Source organism: Hylaeus volcanicus, chromosome 3 (genome assembly GCF_026283585.1).
Source record: "Hylaeus volcanicus isolate JK05 chromosome 3, UHH_iyHylVolc1.0_haploid, whole genome shotgun sequence".
Taxonomy (NCBI): domain Eukaryota; kingdom Metazoa; phylum Arthropoda; class Insecta; order Hymenoptera; family Colletidae; genus Hylaeus; species Hylaeus volcanicus.
Genome location: NC_071978.1, coordinates 25,912,040 through 25,938,102, shown reverse-complemented (window position 1 = coordinate 25,938,102; position 26,063 = coordinate 25,912,040). Strand labels below are relative to the sequence as shown.

The window sequence follows — 26,063 nt, the reverse complement described above, 5'->3', positions numbered from 1 at the left end:
CTAGAAAATAGGAAACTGATTTTCGCGAAAACATCGTTCCCCCAGCGACGGAAAATAATCGATGAAAATTTATTCGATTCGTAGAAATTGAAAATTCCGTGACGGTTGTACGATAGGGAGACAAAAGAACCCACGAATATCCGCAGTTCGCGATTCGCGAGGAAGAGGATCGTTGGGAAAAAGTACGAGGCAAGTACTCGAACGTGCTCGAGTAATTCGACTTAAGGAAGGGATAGAGCGGAAGCGGGCGAAGCGAGCTGAGTAATGGAACGTGTTTTGCTCCACTTAGAAATATCTTTCGCTCCGATGCACGATACTGCTTGGTGTGTCTTGTTTCATGCGCAAAACGTCGGATTGAATAAGCACGCAAAAAGATGACAGGCAACGTCAAAGAACGGAAAAGCTAGTATACTACGTTTCCACGTGGCAAAAACCACTTAACGAGCGAACGGGAATTAATGTAACGCATCGTGCTTTCCGGATTTCACCCTCGTTTTTTGCGCGAACATAACAATTCACGTGTGGGGCCCTTCGTGGCGCTTTTTTGGAGTCTTCGGGTAAATCACTTACAGGGAAATGTTATCGTTTTATTAGCTGGTGAAAGTAAAGCTTATTTTATTGGTATTGATGTGGATGGAAGGATAGTATGCATCGTGGCTCAAACGTTAGAAACTCTTGTCGATTTTTATAGAAACGAAGTTTTTAAATGTTACGTTTCTAAACGTTATGTGCCTACATCTATATCTTCTTATTCAACTGTTTCTTAATTTTGGGAATGCTATAATGATTCCACCGAGAAATGACCGTAATGAAAGTTAAGCTCGAGATGCGAATCTCGAACGACCCAGGAAGTTAGACTCGACAGAAATCATCCCAGGGGTTGATATCAATCTTAATTCCGTATTCTCCGCTCGCAGGACCGAGCTGCATAATTCTCGAGCATTAAGTACACATAAATTGCACTCAAGATTGCGCTATGCATGGAACCGTGCAAGGAGGTCTGTGAAACTTGGGCGCCAAAGAACAACGTTCTAACAGGAGTTCGCCGTGACAAATTTAATTCACTCCTTTTCGCGTAACGCGGGCAGAAAGTGGTCAAAGGAAATTTTAATACGAACCGAATTATAATCTCGCTGACTGCAACCTCGTTAATGGTCCACATTCGGACGCCGATGTTTCAGAATTAAAATCGCGTTTCGCCGCGGAAATTAATCAGGCTCTTGAAGAAAAAAGCGACGAAATGTAAAAACAAGTACATACTTTTAAGTTAAACATCGATGTGGTAGTACGTTGAATTCATTTAATATTGTCGATATTATATATGATGCGATACGTCTGACCATCATGCCCATTAAAATCACTCGTGAAAAATCGAAGCCTCCAAATTCTATCGATCCTAAATAATGAAAAATTGTCTCCGTAGTAAAAACGCATTGCAATGATGGAAATATCGCGTTATCGATGGATTGCTGACAGAGACTCCATTTTATTTCAAATGGGCTTGCACCACTTTGATAATGAACAACTCATTCGATAATTGCGAGGAGGAAGCTTCGCTTTGTGCCTTTGAACGGACCACCCAGGCTGTGAACGCGTTTTCTCGCGACAAGAACACGAAGGCGTACTGAAAATCGGCAGGGGAGCGCCCGATAGATTACGAAGAGCTGACAGCGGCGAGAATGAAAAGAGAAATAGAGCCGCGCAATTTCCATTATGCCGACCATAAATACGGAGTTCACGGCCAAACGACGCCGGTATCGAAACGAGATTTACCGTTTTCATTTATCGACTACGATGCATCGGGGCCGGAAATAATTTACAGTACGTTGCCGATCGCCTCGTTCAGAACTTCGGGATCGTGCTGCTACCGTGTCGAAACCACTAAACGTTCTGGGAAGCTTCCATGTTCGAAGGAACGGAGAACAAGTGAGAATTTCGTCGGTTCGTTCATGGCATGTGAGAGAAGAGAATGCTTTCGAGGATTAGGGTACTTTTCAGTTTCTGGGAACGATGGCTTTGGAACGTTTCATTTTTAACGTAAGTAAAGAAAAAGTCGCGACAAATATGGTTCGAACAGAAAAAACTTAATTAAACTGAGCGTAATACGAAAGCTACATATGAAAGCTTTATGTAGAAATTCTGCGTGTTTTTTTAAGAGAGGTGCATTCCAAAAAGTTTGGAAACCTCTGCGGTATAGCTATGTGTATACGCGCAACAAAGTAGAGAGTACAGTCTGGATCGAGCGTTCGTTTTCAAGCTTGTCACGTTTTCTGACTGGCCAGTGTTTAGGTTTAGCAAACGCGAGACTGCGGTCGTTGCGAGTGGATTAACCGTGGTGAATAAATATAACGGAATGTGAAAGTTTTGATTAAATAGAACAAGTCTCTAAGGAGTTTGGGGCGATCTAAGGGGATCTTTTGTAATCGTTTTCAGAATAGTAACCCTCATGGACAGTTTCTACCAATTTCCACTCCATTCAAACAATTTTACCTCCGTGACTATCTATCCTACGATCGTTTTCGATGCTTTGGTTTTAAATAAAATAGAATCTCTCGAAACAAATTTACGTCGAACTGTAAAAAATGATTTGTATAGCACAAAAGTAACGATAGTTTTGTTTTGTTCGGTGTATCGATACAGAGACAACGCGATTCGACTATAAAAAGAAAGATTTAGACCGATGCGGCCATTATTCCATTTTTCACAGCGTCAGTCGGATTGTTCGTCGAACAATCTCCGCGCTGTTCTGGAGCACCCTGTACGAGCCACCGCGTGTTAACAAAGTACGAATGGGATTTCTGTGTATGTGTCACGTCATTCTGCTCACGATTACGCGCCATCTGTTTTGGTCACCAATCCAGTCGGATTTCTGGCCAGCGCGTACAATTTGGCTCAGTGAGTTCGGTTACTGTGTCCCGAAATATCCAATTAAAACTACTTCCTACTACACGCATGATCGGGGTCACGAATATCACCTGTTTTCGCGAATTCGTTCCACGACGTTTGTAACGCACTGTCAGAGAGCGATTTTGTTATATACATGGACAAAAATGTTGTATAACGAGTAGGAGATTAACCAATTTCGAACCGTTATTTATTCGATGAAAGTTCGAATTTGAATTATGAAACGAAATTACATTCGAGGGAGTAAAATCGAATCTCGATAACTGTTCGACAGTGTAAACATCGAGGTGAATCGCTGAACAACTATTAGTAGCGGATTATTCGAGTCAAATTCTGCCTGTCTCTGCATATTTACATACCAGGCGTGTTATATTAATGTTATTCTACGCTCCAGTTGTTGGATAGATGTAAATAAATTGGAAAAATAAATCAATAATGTTTCGTCCTATTTCTCCGCTTTCCTTTTTCTACCATAAAACCATTTATGAATTACACAAAAAATTCTCCCTTTGTAATATCCACAATAGTTAATAACATATATAAGATCGATTCTTTATTTATTTATTTACTCCGAATGCAAGGGGTAACTAGAGACAGTCGACTCGAATGCCTCACCAACGAAACTAGTTTTATTAAAAATTTATTCTCCACGGCGGATTGCTGTTTGTAGGATTTAATGAGTTTACGCTTGTGCGACAAATATTGTGTTTTCCCCGAGAGTGGAAGACAGTTCGTTCGGTATCATCGCGTTTCTTTTTCTCCGTTCTTTGTGGTCCGCGGTTACTTTCAATTCAATTGCAACGCGACGTTCCGCCAGCTTTACATCTGAATTCCTACGCTCTTCGCTAGTGCCCTGTGCAAACAGACACACGGAAAGGTGCGGGCTGCAGGTACAAAGAGGTATTTGTTGTCTTCAATAATTACGTTCCGCGTATTTGCATTCCTAGTACGTCTTATATCGGAATTTCCCAGCGCTGTTTACTTTGTTTCGCGGAAACTCGTATGGACCGAGGCATGTTTGCCACTGTAATTACGCTCGGTACGATCGCGTGGGGCATTGAGACATTAAAGTGATTACTCATTCGAGAGAAAAATACTGGGGAACGAAACGTTGCGTATAAAATATTCATCGGTTCGTCTCCATTTGAAGTTGTCAAGATAAAATATTTCGAAGCGATATTTCTCTCCAAGAGATAGAACGAAAACATCGTTAGTAAATGAGTAATTTTCTGAGGCAGTTTAAGACGAGACAGTCTCCTCCAACAAATTTCTAATGCCATCCTACACATAATAATACACTAAGCATGCCTCGTATACCCGTGCGGAAGGGACAAACTGTTAAACAGCGTTGCTTTCCCAACGAGCAGTAGAAAATTATTAAATGGAACGAAAACACGCAATTACGCGTCTCCTGTTCATAAATAGTCTACCATGGGTGTCGTAAATGTTTTCGTCCATCGGGGTGCACGATGCTCGCGCAGTGGAATGGTGTTCCGCGTGATGGCGCCTCGGCGAAAGGAAGTGTACATAAAGTAAACGGACGAAGTAAGGGTTGCGAAAATGGAGAACGTAATGCAATCTGCCTCGTTCACCACCTCTTTCCTCCATTCATTTCAAACCCCCTTGTCCCGTTAACCGCGCTCTCATTTAGATAAGCCCGATATTTTGACGTTCAAAAACTCGCGCGGCTAATCTCGGTCCTCCTTATCTTCCGAGTTCACGCAAAGATTGCGGGGACGCTCGTTTTCTAAGGTGTATCCAGCCGCGGAAATTGCGCTGCGCCGCCAAGACTTTCGCAATCTTCCGTGAAAAGGAATTCCCCGGAAATATTACGCGGCTATTGACACTGCATATTTAATGCAATCCTTCTGGGTTTGACTTCCACTCGTAAATCTACTTAGGAATAGCTTCCCACAAGAATGATAAACTGCGGAAGGGGCGAAAATATTATTTGTATTTTTGGAAATTTTATTTCATTATACAATGTAATAAACAAGATGCGGTGAATTCATTCTGATTAGAAACACCCATTAAAAAGTTGGCTGTCGTCAGCAGTAAGAACATAGAAAAGATCACTGTATATTTAAAAGCTTGGAAGTTTGAGACGGTTGAAATTTCTCCTGCGTTCAGGGTTGAAAAAGGGAGAAGAATAGCCTAAACATCTACTTGTATTGTTTGACTAATCCTTTTCTTCGTTAATTTGGTCTAAGTAGAGAAGCAAACAAAATGTGGAACCACTGTGGACACTGGCTTAATTTCTGTCGAGCAGCATCATACATGTTGTAAAATTAGAGTCACACGATTTTGTGTACAGATCAAATACTAAATAAATTATTTTTACACGTTCTCGCACCACTGTATATTTTTATTTCATACCATTAGCGCCAAGAATAAATTTCTATAACATTCCCGAACCATTATAGCCTGCTGCGTCGCAGCATGTCATCGTAGATATTTTTACTCGCATCAGTTGGCGCAGTGAATGCGCACGAAAAGGAATCCGATCGAATGGTAATAATCAGTACTCGTATACTGTTCAGGTAACTCCTCATATATGACGCAAGAAGAGCACGGAGGGAGGTCATAATAGAAAATCTTCCATATCGAAGTTCCATCGATTATATGTGTCGTGTGTCTGTATACGTTGGTGTCTGTACTTACATATTTTTTGGTACGCCATATAAAATATTGGACTATAGGGGAGCAGTAAAATAAGGAAATCCGATTTCGATCAAAGTAGAAAATATTTCTTGAAACATCAAATCAACTTTAACAGATTTAATTGAAATTTCCCGTTTCGTAAGAAAGAAGCGATATGACTGATGGCGACGCAAACGCGAAGAAAATAACTTACCACGTCTATGATTTGCTGCAACGTGATGCCGAATTTCACCTCGAGAGGCTCGCTCTCATTGGCTACCGGTCGCTCCAAGGTGTTGTACGTCTCCAGCAGGTCATTCAATAAGCGTTTTTCGTGTTGCCCGCACAGGCTTTCTGTAACAAAAAAAGGGAATTGTTTAAATGCCAGTGGAAACTGTCACAGATACTTCACAAGTGCTAACGATTTATCTAACCCAGTAAAAAATCCTTAATCAGGACCTAACTTATTTCATAGACAATACACGAAGAAATATGCAACGATGGATTTATGCTAGATACCACATTAGATTGGTTTAAATTTCTGATACGTCCCGAAGAGTGTAAATAAAATACCCATTTTTATAATATCATCCTCTAAGCTCGCATTTGCATCTCGTAATAAACTCACGTACTCCCACATTCTTTTCACTTGTACGCTCCTTTTTTTCCCCTTCGAATGCAACCAGATGCCGGGAGCCTCGGTAATTATTTCTGCACTCGTTTCACGCGCCACCCTTTCAATTCTTAATCACCATGCAAGCTTCAATGTCGTACAGAAATATTTATTTTGAAAAATTCTCCGACACGGCGAAGTTCAAAGTAGACACCTTTTCATTTTTCAATTCGTAACAGCATATTCTCCTAGAATATTCCGTCTCGCGCGCGCGCGCGCGAAGCTTCGTCGTGTTTTCGTGGAAAAGTAGTATACGTGTCCGAACGATGAATACGTTTCGCTCCATCTTACAGCTGGGAATTCCTCCTACGTGCGTCTCAAAATTTTCGTTTGCACCGGCATATTTTCTCTACGTATAATAAATGTTCGTTGTTTCTTTAATGCAGGGTTAAACTTATGGTCTTGGACAAAATATCCGGAGCGAAGGGTGATATATATTGCAACGAATAAACGAAGGCACAACTTTTGCTCGGACGTATCACACCGCCATTAAGCGTGACAGACTATCATCACTCGAATCGTATCATCAATCTCCGGCGTATCCGTCATTAACGCCCTTAAGTCGCAGCTGCTCGAAACTTCTCGAGAACCGCGCAGACATTCTTCGACAGTTTGCCAGTGGCAGTTGCTGTATTAATCGTACGTAGCCATAATATTAACTTTTGTTGCTGCGTGAAATCCTCTCTTCGGCCGGAAGTTTGTTCGGAAAATTCCTTGAACTCTGGCGAAACATCGTACGTCGTGTTGCGAGCGCGGATTCTATATATTACAGTGCAACGATAGCGAGTAAGCCACTGTAATCCCTTGGCAAACCTGCTAAGCTGGCGCACACACGGCTCTCGGGACAAATTGAAACTACACGAATTTTTAATCACTCGAATCTGTGCTTACCGTACGTATTCATAATTACGCGCGTTTCGTTTGCTCTTCTCGATTATCGTTCGTTACGCAATTACCAGGATACCTGGCCAATGCACGGTTAATTACTCCGATTCATTGCGTTATCGTCGCTGACGCGGGCAATACTTACGTTTCGCAGGGTTGTTTGCACGATTATTTCATTACGACGGTGATGAAGATGAGTAAATTTTATTTGATGAGTGGAAGTGACTCGTGACGAGTGGACGTGCAGTTATTTTAAACGTTTTCAACATTCTCTTGTTGATCAAAGATCCCCTAATTCCGCGCCAAACTTGTCGCGTACACGTTTATTCCGGCAGGAAAGACATTGTATCTCTGGGCAAGCGCACCTTTAACCAGCCTCAGAATCCGGGCACGGTGCCGTGGTCGAATGCGAAATGCAACAGGATTGTGTCGAGGTAGAGAATAATGGTCGTAACCGCGGCCGAATTCGGCGCACGTGCACCCATTGAAGACAGACCGAAATATTGCGGGGTTACGACAAATGCACTTGTCGGGGGAGCCAACCCCCACCTCCACGTCCAACAACACGGAGGATTCAATAGTCCTCGCACTTTTTGTTCCTGCTGGCTTCCTTTCCTCCTTCCTTCCCATTGTGCCGTCTCCTTTTTGTCTGTTTCAGCATATTCAGAGAGAGGCCATCTCTCGTGCCTCGACGTGCTCGGTTGATCGCGGTCATTGACGCTACGCTTTACGTAAGAGCTGTTCGTTTTCTGTCCCCTGAACAGGATACACCATTCCTATCTACCCCGTTCAACGTACAGCAGAAGATACGGTCAACTGAAAAATGTCCAACGAAGTTCTAAAAACGGTCCAGAAAGTTGAAGCATCGCGAAACGGCTTTCAACAATAAAGAACACATTTTTGCGCAAACTAGTATCCCCAACTAGAGAATATTAAAAATGTATTATTTATTCACATCTCGATTCTGAATTTTCTTTTCAAGTTTACCTCGAAAGTTCTTCTACATTCAGATTGAAAATTTCAGTAAAAGTCACGTCCATGCGTCATGAAACCGTTTTAGCGCCACTACGTGTATCCGAGCGAGGCGAGTCGGTTGGCGAAAAGTTTCAATTTCACTGAGCTTTTGAGAAGGGCGATGGAATTATCGTACATCGAAGAACACGTTTGGCGGCGAGCATGAAAGCACCAGGTTGCAGTAAAAGATGTTTACTACTCCTGTCGAAGAAGCAAGTTGCATAGAATAAAATCACCTCTTCGACATTCTTATATTAGTTTTCCGTAATTATCGTGTCATTTAGAAATGAAAGGAACAGATTCAAGAGCACTTCACTTTCTCGTACAGTTAAGAGTTGGGAATACACGTTTGTTCTTGACATGTTTAATAAAACGTAGACGAGTGTACGAGTGAGGCGAATTGCGGGAGATTAAATTACTTCATCGCTGAAACAGTACTGAATTAATTTTCTGCTAGAATTGTGTTCTTTAGAAATGAAAAAAAGAAATCTGGACGAGGGAAATGAATGTAATATTCAGAAAAATTTATGCAAATTGTCTCTCGAGTTTCTCTCGAATTCCTGGCTCTTGTTAATTATGTCTAAACACGTTACGCAGTAACTGATTGACTAGATATACCTTCCAAATAAATTAAGAATTTATATTTTTTAAAGTTGTTTTGAATATAATTACATAGATATATCCACTAAAACTGAATTTTCGTTTACCTCGAACGCATCGATTTGAAATGGAATTTAAAAAGGGAGGAGGTTAAAACGTACGCTAATTCGTCAATTCTATTTATTTTTTCTGCCTTCTACCATCTCCTCCATGAATTTTATTTTTCTCGTGCACCTCCCTCACCAATGTATAGATTTCTCTCGATTTACCGCCTCGACCGCATCGGTATTCCAGAGTTCTCGGCACCATGAATATCGGTACTCGAACTTCCCTGCAAAATTCAGCTACCTAAACTCCCCTACTATCAATCGTGCCGCGAATTTCTTCGCTTTGATAGCCGCGCGTTGGTCAATGCTTTATTTATTCCATTGCAAGCTATGACAGAGTTTTATTCGATTACAATGCGATCGAAGGTAATAAAATGACATTAGGGTACACTCAGCTCAGCGTAACTATAGCATCACACGTATTTTCAAATGTGTCGAACTCTTTGTTCGATATACAATGAAAAGCAACTTCGAATATATTAAAATACGACTCATTATTTATCATATCCATTGCTTCTATTGGCGTCTACTAAAAGCGGGGAGGGGGACGATTCAGATTCGAATAGTTCTCATTGTTTACCAGCGACAGGTATCGAGACCGAAGCACGTGTTCCGTGCGCGGCATTACAAAGGTGATTAATCAGAGCAATGCAATATGTCGGTACTGTATAAACTGCAGTTCAACACTGGATCAATAGCACGTAATACATTTGCCTAATCTGATTAACGATGACATTGATTTCGTTTGCGCGACAAGGATCCACTTTAACGTACTTGAATCGATACGATTATCCGTGCAGACGTAAGTAGCCGTAAATAATCGAGAAGACACCGGGGGATCGTTCACTCGAGTTTACTTCTGGATGACGCTGAAACACTATTGGAACGTACAGTTGCAGCCATAAGTATTTGGACACTTGGTACTTTGGTTATATTTGTTATTTATCACATTTTTTATGGAAACGCAGGAGCTAATGAACAATGAATACCAGTCAAAATCGTGTCATTTATTTGTTCAATTGTGCAAGCTGCAGTTTAATGTAAGTGTACGCGATGGCGAAAATTGCGTTCCCAAAGTTTTGGGATTGCTAGGGTGTGCTCGAGCACGCAATGAATGACGAATGGCGACCTCGCGAGTTAAACGAGGGTCGAGCCCGAGGATGTGAAGATCCTGAGTTAGGGTATAATCTTAACTGATGAAATTCAGTGGAATGCATGCGCTGGATGGAGAGAATCATATTTGCCGGCTTGGACCACAGAGGTATCAAATTAACATGCTACTTGCGTATGCCCCGAGGAGTTCGCTGCATCTCTTTCGCCGCTACTGTCTGAACACATAGTACCCTTATGTGCTCTTGCGGCAACTTTCTAGCGAAGGAGAACGCGAGGCGGGTTGGAAAATGAAAATAAGCTCGGCATTATTAATATATTCAGTTTTAAAGAAAGTTAAGAAAGTAATTCGTGGAATGTTTCCAGACTTGAACTTTTATTTGAGTCGCCGTACACAATTGAGTCACATGTGACAATGCCACGAAATTGACTCGAAGGGCCACTCGAATTGACTCGACATTAATAGTACTCCTAAATTAATAATCGTATTCACGTTGAACGCGAATGCGATCGGTGGTCTTTGAATACGTCCACGATGGCGAGAGCTAGTCTTATTTTCCGTCAAGGTAAACCCGTACCTATAAATAAAGACGATAACGATCGATTGATTGTAGGTCACTTTAAACGATCCTCCTCTCGAGATTAGTTCCATTCAAAGTTCGCCCGAAACCCTGGATGAACAGGCAAGATTCAGGAAGCTTTGCAACAACCACTTCAGTTGGGAAAGGCTAGCTATAATTGAAGAACTATCGCGTAACGGAAAGCTTCAATGGGGTTTTCCTGTCGAACTCCTTGATTTACATGCACTGCACGCTTGAACAGCGACGAACGAAGCAGAAATTGAGTAAACGATGGGCTCATACCCCCACGCTCTAGTTTCGTCGACGTAATGAGAATATTAATGTGCATGGCTGTGGAACGCGAATGAACGCCTCTCGTTAAGACCGCTGCTTTCCAAATGGTTCTCGAAGAATGAACGACAACGCGAGAACAACGGTCGACTTAGAAAAATTGCAAATATACACTGCATATGTTCAGACAAATTCCATGTTTTTACAGATACAGGAAAAGAGTGTCTTAAATGAAAGTATCTTCTAAACAATGTATCAGAATGTATGTTACCGCTTTATTGCTGATATTTATTATATACTTCTCTGTGACATAATTATACAAGTAATATTATATCACAGTTTTACTTCAAACAATTTCAATTAAAAATACATACATATCGTTCATCATTATTTCGCGAATGCAAATATGGAATGTAACTGCCCATAGTTACGATTCCAATCAGGACAAGAGATTCGATATTCGTCGATAAAAATGACATCGCCATAAATATGCAATTTAAATGTATCACACACCCTCCGAATTCAGAATATCAATTTTGGTTTTTGTGAAAATTTCGTTTGTTGAAAGCTACAGGTGCAGTTAAGTGTCGGTAGCCAATCAATAATAGGTAGGAGTACATAATCCGCGTCTACAGCTGGCTCGAACCGAGCATCCGTGCCGTAACGTAAATAATTCACCGTTATAACGCGGTGACACCGGCGTCGTCAGAATTCCCGAATATTCGTCGACATTTTTTACCCCGGTGCCGCGCTCGACGGAACATTTCACGAGCCCCACTAACCAGACTGTAGATGAGCCTTTTAATAGTCGGCCACAAAGGCCGACTGAAAGAGGATCGCGGCGTTGCTTCATTCAGACGAACGTTGTCGGCGTCGATTTGGATTAATGAGAATGACTTTGCCACGGGTTGAAAAAACTCGTCGGAAGGGTAAAGCGAGGGAACAAGAAATAAAGGAAGAAGGATAGAGAGAGGGGGAAAGGTTGAGAGATGGCGAGAAGGGGTTGAATAGGAAAGGGGGACAGGAATGTCGTTTACAGAGTGGTTACGTGAACGCTGTGTACCTCAACTATAAATATGTGCGATAACGGGTGTCAGGGTGAATGGGTGGTTGGTGCCTTTTTCGCAGCTTCGACGTCGACGTTCCTTCGCGCCATTGGCGGAGGTACCCTGCCCGCGGGAACCGTCGGTATGAATGGCACTCCCTGCGAATGTAAGCGTAATCGCACCCGCCCGAATATTCGCACGTGCGACGCTCATGCATAGAGCGACGAGTAATTCGTGGCACGATCGACAAGTTGCCGGTTCTTCGCGTCACGCGAACACCGAATGTCCCCTGCAAAAGAGAATGATTGATAATCGGTCGGATTTATGATCGACGCTAACGGTGAATTCAAAGTCTGCGAATAAGTATTTCCATTTGGAATCAAATATAAGATACACACGATATGAAAATTGTATCTGGTGATGGGAGAATAGGTACGACGAATAAAAATACAGGAGGATGATTTAAAATTTAATACTGGTTATTTTATATTGCTAGGAATAAATTCATGTCGATTGTGCAGGAGAGGTGCATCATCTCGTTCGGTCATAAAGCAATGATCTTTACGGCCATTCGCCTTGGATTTGAAATAGTCCTACCGAAGAATCCACTAGAGGATCCAGGGGGAAGCGTCGTAAAAGTTGTTGCTCTGTGGCCAAAGAAGCCTCTTACACACTCGATAATAAAATAACGGACGCTTAGTTCGAAAAATTGCGACCATTTCTACTGTTCTGTTTCTCTGATTTATTACAACTTCGATATCTCACGTACGAACATTATCTTTCTTTCTTTCTATGTCCTTTAGACATCACGTCGTATACATTCAAATCGCTAGTTCTGGATGCCATAAATATAAAATTCTACACCATCCAAAGGCATATGCTGTCTTCTTTATATAATGCAATATCTGTCCTTTCTTTTGGTTGCGTAACGTGTCACGAGACACGAGAGAAGAAAAATTGTAGCTCACGTATGCCGAGCAAGGAAGTAAATATAAATGCACAATGAATAACAAATTGCATGGTAGCGATATTCCAAGGATCGACAGCTATCTCATCATGGTAGCGCTCAGACCCAAGAGAGGAAAGCGACGCCATGAACGCCAAGTCCGCCCACATGGATTTTCACGCGTGGGAATTGCACACGCGCCTCCACGCACGTACACGCTCGGGCGAGCGTGCAATGCAACGTTGCACTTGGTTGCCGCGAACAAACGCTGTTCTGAATCTACGAGTTCACTTTCACCATTATCTACGGATAGGGACTAATAATACTCGGCCCTTTAAAACATTGTAGTAGGTTGCCGCGGTATTCTCGTTTAATTATAGACCAGTCGAACATCCTGTGGATATTATCCTGGAATTCTCCTTAAGGACTCGAATACAAATCGCACAATCAAAATTAAACAATATATTTCAAGTCTTTTCTGTACAATTATCCTGAACTTCATTTTTGTATACCAAAGAGTACTTAACACAAAGGTCGAAACCTTACCCAAATCCAAATAACAACGTTTGCGCTAACTACCTGCGTTTCTACTTCGGCTCCAAGGGGTTGTTATTTGAAATACCATTCCAAAGTTTGCACGGTTCATTATATATTCTACGCTTGTTCGACAGCGCAGCGAACCGTCAAATGTTATCAAACTCTACTACAGCATATGTTTGTCAGACCACGACAATGTTTACGAAGTACTTAGAGCGTGTAACACTGCCGACGTAAATGATTAGGGCGAAGATCCTCATTGTGAGCGACGATCGTCGTAAACAGATGGGCGAATTGGTGCAACGGGTTGCTTATGCGTGTAGGTTGACGGCCGTGATTGGGGAAGTTGCACTCATGAGCCGAAGATCCACGATTCGCGAGGTTTCGCTAGCTTAACTGGAACACGCTGCGCCCCTTTATCTTGCCCATCGTGATAGCACAATCGAAACAAACCATGGACCGCGCTCGAATCGACTGTTGTGAAACCTAATTTCGTATCCGGGGGAAACTTCATGTCTGAGTTTCGGCGTGAAACGATCCTTGCTGCAAAATTCGGTTTAAAGTTTCGCATTTGTGTCGGCTACGGTGGGCTGCTATTAATAGTCAGCGTCATTGTCAAACTTGCGGCATTGATAGTATAAACGATATGTTTAGTAACTCTTAGACTAATTGAGCGCGGTAATGCAACGAAGTTAGGTGGTTCTCGAGGTCCTTGGCGGGTGGATAGGTTAGATTGGTGTTAGCCGATACAAGGAGGGGGAAATGGATGAACAATATGCAATTATGGAGCTTGAAAATGTCAGAAAATTCTAAAGAAATCCAACAAAAGCGAACGTGGTAATAGTAGAATTGTCGAGGAAATTAATTTAGCTATGCATATCGAACTTCCTTTTGAAATTGCTCAATTGTTATCAATGCTATTCAAACATGCCCCACGAAATTATGTACTGTTTCCAAAGCCTCCCATTATGCGATACGATTTGATGAATTATCCAAAAGACAATGAATAATCGTAGTGGCTCTCAGAGACGAACCAAACAACCTTAATCTAAAATCTTTAACACCATTTTTCAAGCTTATCGTCGTCCAATCGTCGTCCAATCGTACACAAGACTTTTCCACCTCCGGTAGCAATTCTTCCCACAACAATCGAACGCCGAATCCCTCGAGACACTCCGTCACGAAAATTCTTACACCACGAGAAGCGTCGTGAGAGCCATAATTCCTCGACACGCGCCTTTTTGCGGAGAGCATACGTCGCTTAAAGTCACCCCGACCCCGTTCCTCCGCCATAATTTGTATTTCACGCGAGGCGCGAAACACGGCTGAAAATTGTTATTGCGCAAACACAACAGCTTTTGTCGGTTGCAGCGAAACGCGAACTCCTCCCCGGGAACGTGGCTCGCACCGGGCATCGGAGCATCTAGGGGATTACGCCAACTAAATGCTGAGAATGTTTCGAGGTGCGCCATCGGTGTCCGGTAACAAAGACGAGCCATTATACCCGGGAAACCTGCGGAACTTGCATGAACAAATACATTCGTGCGAACGTGTTCGGTAGTACGGCGCAATTCGCCTATTTCTAGTTGGCCGTCATTCGACCAGTTCGCGTTGTAACCACTTTGCAATGTGCTTTTGGGAGGAGAATGCTTCCTAGGCATGTTTCGCACGGGCTTAACACGGTCTTGAATTATGCAGCTGTGGAGGGATCAGGCAACGGAAATGGATTCGTTTCCACCTCAACGGCGTCCTACGTTATTGTTCGCAAATGCGTATATTTCGATTTAATTTAAACGCGCGGTTGTCGGCGCTTTGATGTTAAACTGAAAACTAGAGAGGATTCCGTGGCTCGTGTTAACAACAGGGGCGAGGGGGTGGGATTTGTCATACGAGCGCGACCGTTATATCGTCGTTCGCTAGGAATAGGATTTGCAAAATAAAATATACAGGTATGCTCGGATCAGATCGATGCATGATTGATTCATTGGGGACGGGATTTGTAAACACAGGGATGTTTGACGCAGACTCTTGGTCCGAGCACTGAGGTGTACGTGTAATGTTTTCATAGATGTATGGATTGTTTGAATTATTTAGAGTTTGGTAGATGTGTGAAGTAGGTTACTAAATCTATACAAAATGAGTTCCATATAACCTTGGTTAAAGCATAGGATAACCTTGCAAACACTAGCAAATATATCAAAACGAAAGAAAATTTTGTTTAAATGCTTGGGGACTAGCAGATCTGTATGAACCAATTTAGTTGGTTCTCCAAGTTTTCGATCATCAGCATTCTGAGGCAGCATGCCATTTCCAATGGATGGTAGAGATAGTTGTAAATCCTCTCACCACCGACAGAGTTTCTAGATCTACCACCCAGCAGATCAGTAAAGCAGATCAACACAATAACGCAAATTTACCATAGTATTAATCGTTTCTACTAGAAGGGATGTAGACTGTGGAATGATCGATATTCTGATCGCTCTACTGCACATTGCCCACAGAAGGGACCGGAAGCTTCAAGTGTTGATTGGGTGAGTAGGGGAGATTCGAACCGTCTACTGATCTATCCATTGCCTATTCTGCTGCACTGATGAATCCAGAAATCGAATACATTGGAGTGGAGAATGTATTTCGCTTCTGCTTCAGTTATTCAATTAGCTATTGCGAAGAATTGTTAGACGCATGTGAGCTTGAAAGAATTAAGGTGGGCAATTTTGTGATTATCAGTTGAAGTTAAAGAGGGAAGCTACTTAAGATAATATCTCAATTGCTATTCATTGGGCTTAGTTGTGATGCCACAACTTTATTCACAAATATTGCGATTTCGAATCGAAACCTTATTTTTATCAAAATAAAATGTAGCCTACGTTACTAAGGGATAGTCTAGCTTCTTATTAATGAAAAAATTGTCCCCAGCCTCCAGCTACTTTCGAAGTCTTAACAGCAACAACACGCTCAATCTTTCAAGGGGTCGAAGAACTAAGAAGTTCCTGAATGTAGCTTGTCCAATTTACGATACTCTAAGTATAGGTTCGCACGGTAGACGTTAATGACGTGCATAAGTTGCTGGCATGAAAACCTCGGCGATGCATCCGAGCTCCTCAAGGAGAAATGTTTCCTGCGCGCGGGCAAGGAACAGATAATACACCGGGGGTATAAGGGAGTGATAGAGAAACGAGAAAAAGCGCGATAAAGAGGGAGGCCGAGGGGCGACGAAACGACGAGAGCTCCCGAAGCTCCATTGATTCACAAAGAATATATACAGTCGACATCGTAATATTTCTTCCGCTCTTTCTTCCAAATATTAACTCTCTTAGAATCCCATTTACCGGCTGGTCGATACGAATGCAAAAGAAAAAGATAGAACGGCGTGAAGTATTGGCGAGTTTGTTCCGAAGACAGTTTCGCGAAACCCTTCCCGGATCGACAAAAAGGAAGCCACGGAAAATTGATTAAACCGGTCGATACGACTGTTCTGCGTACTTCTCTTAAAATTAATGCGTGCAAGGTGCGCAAAGGATGAATTGAATTGAATTTATTTAGATTTAATTGAATTTTGTACGTTTCTAGCTTCGAATGAGGTAGGGTTTGCTTTCAGTGGCAAGGAGAGCTATTATTACGTTCTGAAAGAATTGAAAAATCTCTGTTTCGAGTAAACAGCACACGCAGTAGCTAATGCGGAGTTTTAATTAGCATTCTGGAATCGAACAGTTGGCCAACTTTCCATGGCGAATCCCTGCCAACCACTTTCCAAATTCAGGATAACTCTACAACTACAAACTCTAACAATCGCCAGCAATATTTCTACTGAAAAAAGTGTTTACAAAGCGAACATCGGGGACACATGTGAGATATCGAGTATTACCTGTAATCAGATAACGTTGTTATCCCAGTCTCAATTTGTTCGAAGACTTGGGAGTCTGTCTGTAACTTGAAAAAAAAAAGTTAAATGGATCGCACACGTTAGTGCAAACTTTCTTTTATTAAGTTCGCGTCCTGAGTCAACACTCGGAACGATGTCGTACATGTCATGATCTATCCTATGTGTTATAGTATTTGCTGCTCCCAATATTCTGCTGATTGCGAGCAGAGGCTGGTACATAGAGATATGTATGCGTCGCGTACATAACACGGCGGTCGTTTATGTAATATATTCTTGTCAAGAGAAGATATTGTACGGTAGAGGTAATGATCGATGAATTATTCTTTTACTAGAAAAAGTTTCGTGCTCCGTTAAACGGGAACGACGAAGTTATGTCATCTACGACGTAACTTTAGGTGCGCTGTGAATAATGCACTTTTCAGCGTGACGAATGGTTTGGAAAAACAGTGATTGATAATACATGCAAAGTATGCTAGTTTTGAAACCATATGGTGTTGAGCTTGTTGACTGGATCTTCTTTTTTAAATGGACGGGGTCATCTAGGAAGTACGTAGGCTAAATAAATTAATTGTTATTCATGAGAAATTACAATACAAGTCTAACGTGATTCTACTATAATTATTCAATTTATATTAATATTCACTGGGCTAGTTTAGCCTTCTATCTTTAATTAAAAGAAAAACCAAGTGATAGCAACAGCGAACAATAAAAGCAAAATATCCATTTGAAGCTTTCCCTCCGTTTAAACATTAAAATGATTTCAACACGTCCTCCATTTCTATCAAGCTATACGGAAGTATCATTGTAAACCGTAATTTTTAAACCAATGTTACGCGTTACGAGTGATATACTGCGATCAAAATTTGATGATTGACTTCGCTATGTTATTACCTGTAAACAGACTGATTCCTCCTGCCGCAAGATAAGGGAGAGCACATAAATCAATACTACGAAGCCATTGCCAATTGGATTATCCATATGGCCGTGCAATAATATAATATGTATCGACGTTGCCGCATCCAGTAACAGTGTTCATCGTCGATAACGACTGTCGCGATTCCCTGAATTTCAACGTTCCACCTCAGTGTCCGTGCATCAATATAATTTGATGTATTCGCTCTGTTTAATACGAGAGTGAGACCGATGACGTTAATGCGATTATAAATTGATCCCTCGTTTGTGTCTCTCGGCGTCAATTTCTTACAGAAAATGAGAATTTCAAGCAATCACGTGCGTGCATAGTGTATTGTCAAACGAGATCCCTGCTGTTTGTGGCTATATAGCGTGTCTCGCGACGGATGGTACAGCTGCGAAGGATATGAATATATTATGTTAGGATATAGTTATATTATGTGAGGATAATTCAGACAAGAAGAATAATAGTGAATGTAGCGTTAGTTCATAGTAATGCCACATGAGTAAAAAACTTTAATGGTAATCTAAGCAAAAGCTTTTTAACCCACCAAACTTCAAAGAGTTACGATATTTTGTGTAATAAAATCGAATGAAAAAACGAAGTCTTTTATATCGAATCCAACAGCGAGAAGAATTTTGACGATAGCCATCTAGCGGGTATAATGCGGACGTTTGAAAAATGTTTACGGTGAGCAGATAGTATTTTAAAAATTCCAATTTTTATCGCCATCAAATGGAGATTTCCCACATACCCACTTGCCACGAGGTTTGATTCGATTCCTCTTCGCGCCAATGCCAAAAATTCTCTCCTTTTATCGCCATTAGAGGAGCATTTCTATGGAATATTTGGTGCATGGAAAATTTATATGCTAGCCCGCCTTCGTTTTCACGACCTCATATATTTTCTTTGCGTTACCTTGCTGGAAGTGATATACCGAACGTGTATAGATAAAAGTAGCAGCTGCTGTGAAAGTTGATGCGCAAACGAGAAAAGTAGCAAGGATAATTTCGTGAGAATTCGATGCGCCGCAGGAATATTAATCGTGCAACTGGGACCAATATCGAATGGAAAGGTATATCAACTTTTATCTACCGTAGTTAATTTAAAGTATGACTAACCGTTGCAATAATACAACCTGAAATCTGCTTATGAATAAACTTCCTATCGTCCATCAACAAAAGATCGCCTATTTCCAACTGCTTTCAATTCCTCCTCGCCAGGATATTAAAAATTCCCTCTTTCGCCGTCGTGTAACGATAACTTCCATGGAATATTCAACGCGCGGAATATGCACGAGTTACTTTATTTTGCGCATGTTTCGCTCATATTAATTTTCCGAAAATGCTACACAAAGCGCGCGCAGACAAAGGTAAGTACCGTAGACACACGCGGCGAGCTGCCTCGCAGAGGAATCGACGGCAGTAAAAAGAATTCCATAACAGAAGTTCGATGCTGGAGGAATAATAATCGCGCGGGTTCCATCGCGTCGGAACGATCGAATTTCCGGTGAAATCTCGCGGTAACATCGCAGAAAATCCGTGCAGAGCGGACAAATCGCGGCGGTGTCAGATCTTCGCTGGCAGAAACCCAATTAAGGCTTTTGATTAGTACCGAAGCGAAACCCGAACTCCCGTTTGTTGGATCCCTTCCACTGGCGTAGTTCCGGATCCGCGGCCGCACAACTACTGTACGTGGTCAGTAAGTACACGCCGCTCACAGGAGTACGCTCGAGCATCGTCCGCGCGAGTTTCAAACCGAATTTCTCTGCTGCCAAGTTTTGTCTCCGACGTTCCCCGTCACCGTTCCTCCTGGCGTACCAGTTACGTGTTTACTATCCGGGGAAACCTTTTCACGTTCGAGCGCGGCGGTGTGTACGCTGCGAATTCTGAGATCAGTATTCACCCCCTTGGGAGTTGACTCTTTCAGTGACAGGGATGCTTTGTTTGCGCGCCAAGTTGAAAACTAGCGGAGTGTACTCGAACGAGTGAAAAGGTGAGAATTGGGCGTGCAAAAATAATTAAGGGATGAAGACTCCCCAAATAGAAACGAATGATCTTCTAAATCATTCTAAGGATCCTCGACAAATGGCTTTACTGGAGAGCGCGTTTGACAAACGAATACATCAACTATGAATACGTTCGCAAAGCCATTGCTCTCGCCGGATTCGCGATTGTTATTATAATTTGTGATGCGCACGTTATGCTCGGCGACGGTATAACTATACCACCGGAAGAGAGTCACCGAGCGTGAGTCCAAGTTTCAGCACGGACTAGTCGAATGCCGTAATTGGATTTCTGCGAACAGATGTCCCCGTATCGATCGCTCGATCTCGCTGCGTGCAGATTTTCCGTCGTTCCCGACGAAATAATTTCACGATTGCATCTTGCGTTCGTTATCACAGATCTGCGTACTCGCAGAGATGCCGAAATAATTTTTACTGTTAATGTGGGAAATATTGCAATCAAATAAAAATAAAAAGGGAAACAGAGCCGGTCTTTGTTTGAGTTTGGATTCACTGGGAAAAATGTACCCGAAGTTAATTCTGCTGTCAGTGTCGGTTAAAACGATACCACGAGTCGCGGAAAAAGTGGCGGAATTGGACAAATTTGTTATGCTCCAGAAAAGTTTAAAGATTCAGGGAATTCGTTCGAGCTGCCCGGAATGGATTACCGATGACGCGGTATTCATTGTTCGAGCCCCTCTGACGAGTAGAAAATCGAAAGTGGCGCGGCGGAGTCTACTCGCTAGGAACTTAAATTAGATTTCTTTCGCGGAGCCCGCTAACAGAGTGAAAGAGAGAAGGGGGAAAGCACGACAGGATAAAGGGAAGTGACAGAAGCTGGAAGGGAATGGGAGTCCGTGGGCGAATATATCACAATGAAATTGAATATTCATCGGTTTGAAAGAAATCAAAGCAGGCTCGAAGGAACATCGGATTGTCCCGTGCTTTCTTTGTTCCAGTTAACGTCCCACCGAACCGCGAATTTTAAACCACTTCCCGTTATAAACTTGCCGCGTATTCGCTGCTTCATTTGGAATTCACTTGCGTCCATCTTCCTTTCCTAATTTGAATAGCCACTTTACGTTTCGTCGGGAAAATTAGTAAACGGGGACGGCGTTCGTGGATCCAACAAATTTACAAATTTCAAACTTTCAAGCGATTAACATACGTTACTTGTTACTGTCAGGGAAAGATTATCCGTTAGACGATTCGGGGCAAACATTGAATTTCAGGCGTCGGTCCAAGCTTGCTGGAATATTATTTATTGATAGGAACTAAATGTTTTATTGTAAATTGCGCGTGTAACCATGAAAATGAAATACTTGAATATTTTATTTTAACGGTATTGAAAATTGCAGGACTTCAATTATTTTAATTTGTTTTCCAGTTTATGATTAATATTGTTGAAAGTCTGCCTTGTCATAGTTTGCAATTATTCCATTATGAGTATTAAAACAAAAAATAAAACTGTACGACATCATAATTTTACAGTACTTGCAAGAAAAATATGTAAAAATTTATTTTTATTGTTGTTATTCAATAGATAGATTTTAGATTCGCGTATAAAAGGACAGAAATACATCTTGCAATATGCTTCAACTATTTTGTATCGTAAAGTCTTCACCATTGAGACCGATCACTCGAAACGGAATTTATACCCGACCTATAACTGACTCATACTACTTGCACGAATATGGAAATACTTCTGTGTTCGTGAATTGAGATTCCTACCATGTGTTGCTGCACAAGAGTAAAGTTGTAACGCCAGCAGATGTAGCTGCTTGCGTTTTAAAACTTAGCTTTATCGATTATGGTCTTATTATACTCTATAATAGCTCTGTAATAAGTTTATACACGCGACTCGTACGATCTCTAAATAAGTTAAAAGGGAAAACAACCATTTACGAAACGAAATTTGTCACCGAATCGCCTTGTAAAAATTAAGATACATTTTGCAAATGTGTTTTTACGAGACACTATTTTATAATTTCATTTTTCAGAAGTATTAAGCTCCAACTCTCTCCAACTCGTGCGTGTTATTTTCTACTATGTCTCTTTTACCGTGGCAGCCCTTTAATAAACTCTCGTAGTAACTCTGTGGCTTTATCAGCGGTTCTAAGCCGAGTAACGAACAGATTAACCGCCAACTAGCCAGCTCTTCAGTCACACTCGCATCTCGACCGCTCGCATGCACACACGCACTCGCGAACACGTGCCTAGAAAGACAAAATTCTTATTCCGACAGAATCTTCGAGCGAAGAATGAAAATACGCAGATAATGGTCCATTACTTGTTAAAAAAATATAATAATAGGAATTATAAATAGATCGCTGTACGTTGCGTTTATTTATTAGCTGCTACCATTTGAATAAAATTTTGCTCATATTCGCACGTGTATCGTCGAGTTGAGACCTCCACGTGCGTCCAAGAGTTTATTCAAATATTCATTGTGCTCGCGACCCACCCCTCTAACCTGAAAAACCTCTCGACCTCTTTCCCACTGTCCCAAACACTTGTTCGCACTGGGTAACATGATCCGTACCGCGCGAAAGGTTCATTCACATCCACGTTGCTCCGTCGCCGCAGCATGGCCGTTTCTCTCTTAGACGAAATTATTTTCGAGCATTCGCGAAGGCAATTTATGTCCTGGGAAATCTGCTTAAACAGACCTGGATAGTTCCCTTTGCACACTATACATCACGGGTTTACCATCCGATTTATGGCTTGGCGGTTCACGGAGGACTTCTACTTCAGGTGCAACTGTAAAGTGACTTCTGAAGTTGGTAATTAACGAAGTCATTCGAGGAGTGAAATGAAAAATCTTCAGCCTTGGAAGCATTGATTTTGATCACGATGTTTTAACTATGTTAATGAGAAAAGAATTTGAATCACATCCTATGAATGTCAATTTTCGTTGTCGCTATTAATTTGCAGTCACGAACGTGTGTATAACAAACGCAGAGAAAAGTAGACGTGGGCATGTTCGTTCGTTTGTAGTTGGATGCTATAGTGACGAAACAATTCCACTGATGGCGGAAGTTGAATCTACGGTATCCTGAATTTCCAAGACGTCGAAATGAACTGGTATTCATGGACGATGGGTTGGAAATCATCGCGGCCGATTCCATGAATTTATCGCTTTCAATTCCAGGAATCTGTGACTCATTCCTCTTAAAAGGAATGATGATTGGTAACCACTGGAATGGTGGAAATTTTACTTTTGCGAAGAACAAGATGCAGCGGTTCTAGGGTAAGCGCTATACTATGTCTCATTCTCATCATACCAGACGACGTCGTCGATTACCTCAAACCGCAGTTGGATTCCCAGCAAACTTCATACAAAAATATATAATTGTATAAGTACCGACAATGAAATGACAACATACTTTCATTTAAATCTCGATTCTTTATCATGAATCTGTAAAAATGCATAAATATCCTCACTATAGTGATTGTGGTAACCATTGTGAAGCAGATTATTTCTTCTGTAGTCGAATCAAAGAGATCTTGTCTTTGATCTCTATTATATTCATAAAATTCGAACTCTTTATCTGTTAGTTCCTCTTGTAATCATCTTTAAAAAGAAACGTCACTGTTCTTGCAAGCTACTCGTCGTTTTCCCCATTTGAGAAACCAGTGATGCAGAGAGATGGTATCTAATACACTCAAGACGCTAGGTGGTCAGTACTAAGTAGTTCAAGACGATTTGACTATAAGAGGTGCAATGGCCTCGGCATGCTCCAAATGCTAGCACAGGGTCAGTCCGAAGAGTCTAACCAGCCCAAGTATCCTCCTGAGCCATCCAAGCCTCGATGTTAATAGGGTGGATGGTTTAATCCTCTAGCTGGTCGATGGGATTGGACCATAGTGACAGTTGGTGACTCCATTTCACAAGCTGGAGTTTCCATTCGCCGTCTGAGTTGCGGTTAATCAATTCGTCTACCGTCTTGCGTAGATGTTTAGAGAGCTTTCTCGCCGACCAGCGTAGATGCGTGTGGTTAGTGTGTCGCGAATCCGTACTCGTTGATTGGATGCAACCGAATCTCAAAATCCGTAGCACAAAGTTGTACAGAGATTACTTTACAGTCACAGCTGTTCTATTTTTTTTTCTTTTAAATATCCACAGAATATCCAAAGCTAGTCGTGTCTAATTACCCAATAATTTATAATTATGGATTACCAATTGCCTAACAAAGCTACGGATTCGTGAAAGCGGAACGTTAAACTCAACCGAGGTTAGTTACCAAGATTTGGGTTGACCGGGGCTAATATTATCTACCTCTGTGCTGATTTCGTTCGGCATGTCTACCGGGAATTCAACGCCATAGCCGTGAACGGAATTCGGCTGCACCACAAGACTTGATGACACGCAAAGCTCGCAACGTCCACTACCGAAAGGAAATACTATCGGTTTGCTTGTAAATTTACTTACGGTGAATCTGGTTGGGTGATTTGCCGACCTCCGCGGACCAGATTTCATCTTCGGATAGAATCATCAATTTATTTGAGGTGGAACACTTTGAAAACATTTCAAAGAAAGGTACGAAGCTACGAAGTATGCTATTTGTATCCAATTTTATGTTTCCACTAGTCTATATTCGTTTGTTTCTGATAGTCGTTTGAAACGTACAGCGACTGTATCCGGGAAGATGTATGCAACCTACATAAACAATAATAGTATGCAAATGGAAGGTGCGTACTTCCATCGAAGAGTAAAAGTTCGAATTAGGTAACGAAATTCATGAAACACTCCTCTCTTTCATTTCGGAGGGAAACCTATTTCAGCGTCCCTTCATTCCGCGCGAATAATTTTCTACATCTTAAAGGATTAAAGGCAACGTCAAGGACGAATTACAAACGACTCGTATCATCCACTTTAAGCTTATTTCCTCGTGGCATCTCATAAATATTAACGCGACTATATTGCAGCTACAGCCTCCTGCAATTTATGTCGTCTAAACAGTGCGCCCCAACCTGCGCTAGCAACTTGGTCGAAAATGCGGAACATATTTTACGCACGGTATTCGCGACGCATTCATTTTGTTTGTTTGTCGTGCATAATTATAATCGGTCCCCACGTTTAATAAGATACTCTTACTTGTTTCCAAAAGTTCTGTCAACTAATTACATCTCTGATCACGATTCTAGAACGTCCTACATAATGTAAACGCAATTAATTTTACTCCAAGTGAGTCTGATTTCCTCCGAGGTCCATGCTACCAAAGTTCTTGTCAGTTCGGTATCTATAATACATCGAAAGACACCAACCGTCCGTGAATGAAACTGAAATTAAAATTACAGCCGCGGAAAGAACGGCGAACTAAATTTTTCAACACGCCGCAAGATTTTTCAGAAAGTGTAACTGTTTTGCGGAAAATGTTTCAAATTTGTTCGGGAACTGTTGCAAAATGAATTCTGAAAACTTTCCTTTTCACGTTTCGAGACGCTCCTCGAGAGAATTTCCAGCGCTCGCGTGAAATTCTGTGGAAGTCAAGCAGCGTTACAATAAGCCTGAAACGAACTTCGCGAGCGCAGCCGTTTGTCGAGGTTTCAGAGAATTCCCAATGCCCGGGATATTATAAATCAATACTCAACGAATTTCGTTCCCTCCCGCTTTTGTTCTTTGACCGTACAACAAAATTTCGTTGAAGTTCAACTGGGCACGATATCAATCACGGATTTTTCACTTCGTTTTTAGCTGCACAACCGAATAACAGAAAAATACTAATTGTTTGAGTTAATGTTTTAAAACGAGCTCGTCGTGTGGCCAACCGAGACAATGGCATACAGTGTATTCAGTTTATGCGATTTACGATGGAATATGATACGAGGAAATATATGTGAAAAATATAGTTATAGCACACGCACTATACAAGAGTTCGTACTTTAGAATTCCCAGCGAAAGTCGACCCGCAGTGAAAGGGTTGACGCGCTCGACTATCGCGAAGT

At 41.7% G+C, this 26,063-nt stretch overlaps 1 protein-coding gene across 3 annotated transcripts in view; it reads right to left on the bottom strand.

Moving 5' to 3' along the window:
* LOC128873658 (neuronal acetylcholine receptor subunit alpha-7) overlaps positions 1-26,063 on the bottom strand; it is a 266,898-nt gene that overhangs the window by 184,765 nt on the left and 56,070 nt on the right. For all 3 annotated transcript variants that reach the window (XM_054117370.1, XM_054117367.1, XM_054117368.1), the window contains exon 3: positions 5,759-5,898. In XM_054117370.1, the coding sequence (XP_053973345.1) occupies positions 5,759-5,898 (140 nt within the window). The remainder of the gene's footprint in view (positions 1-5,758; positions 5,899-26,063) is intronic.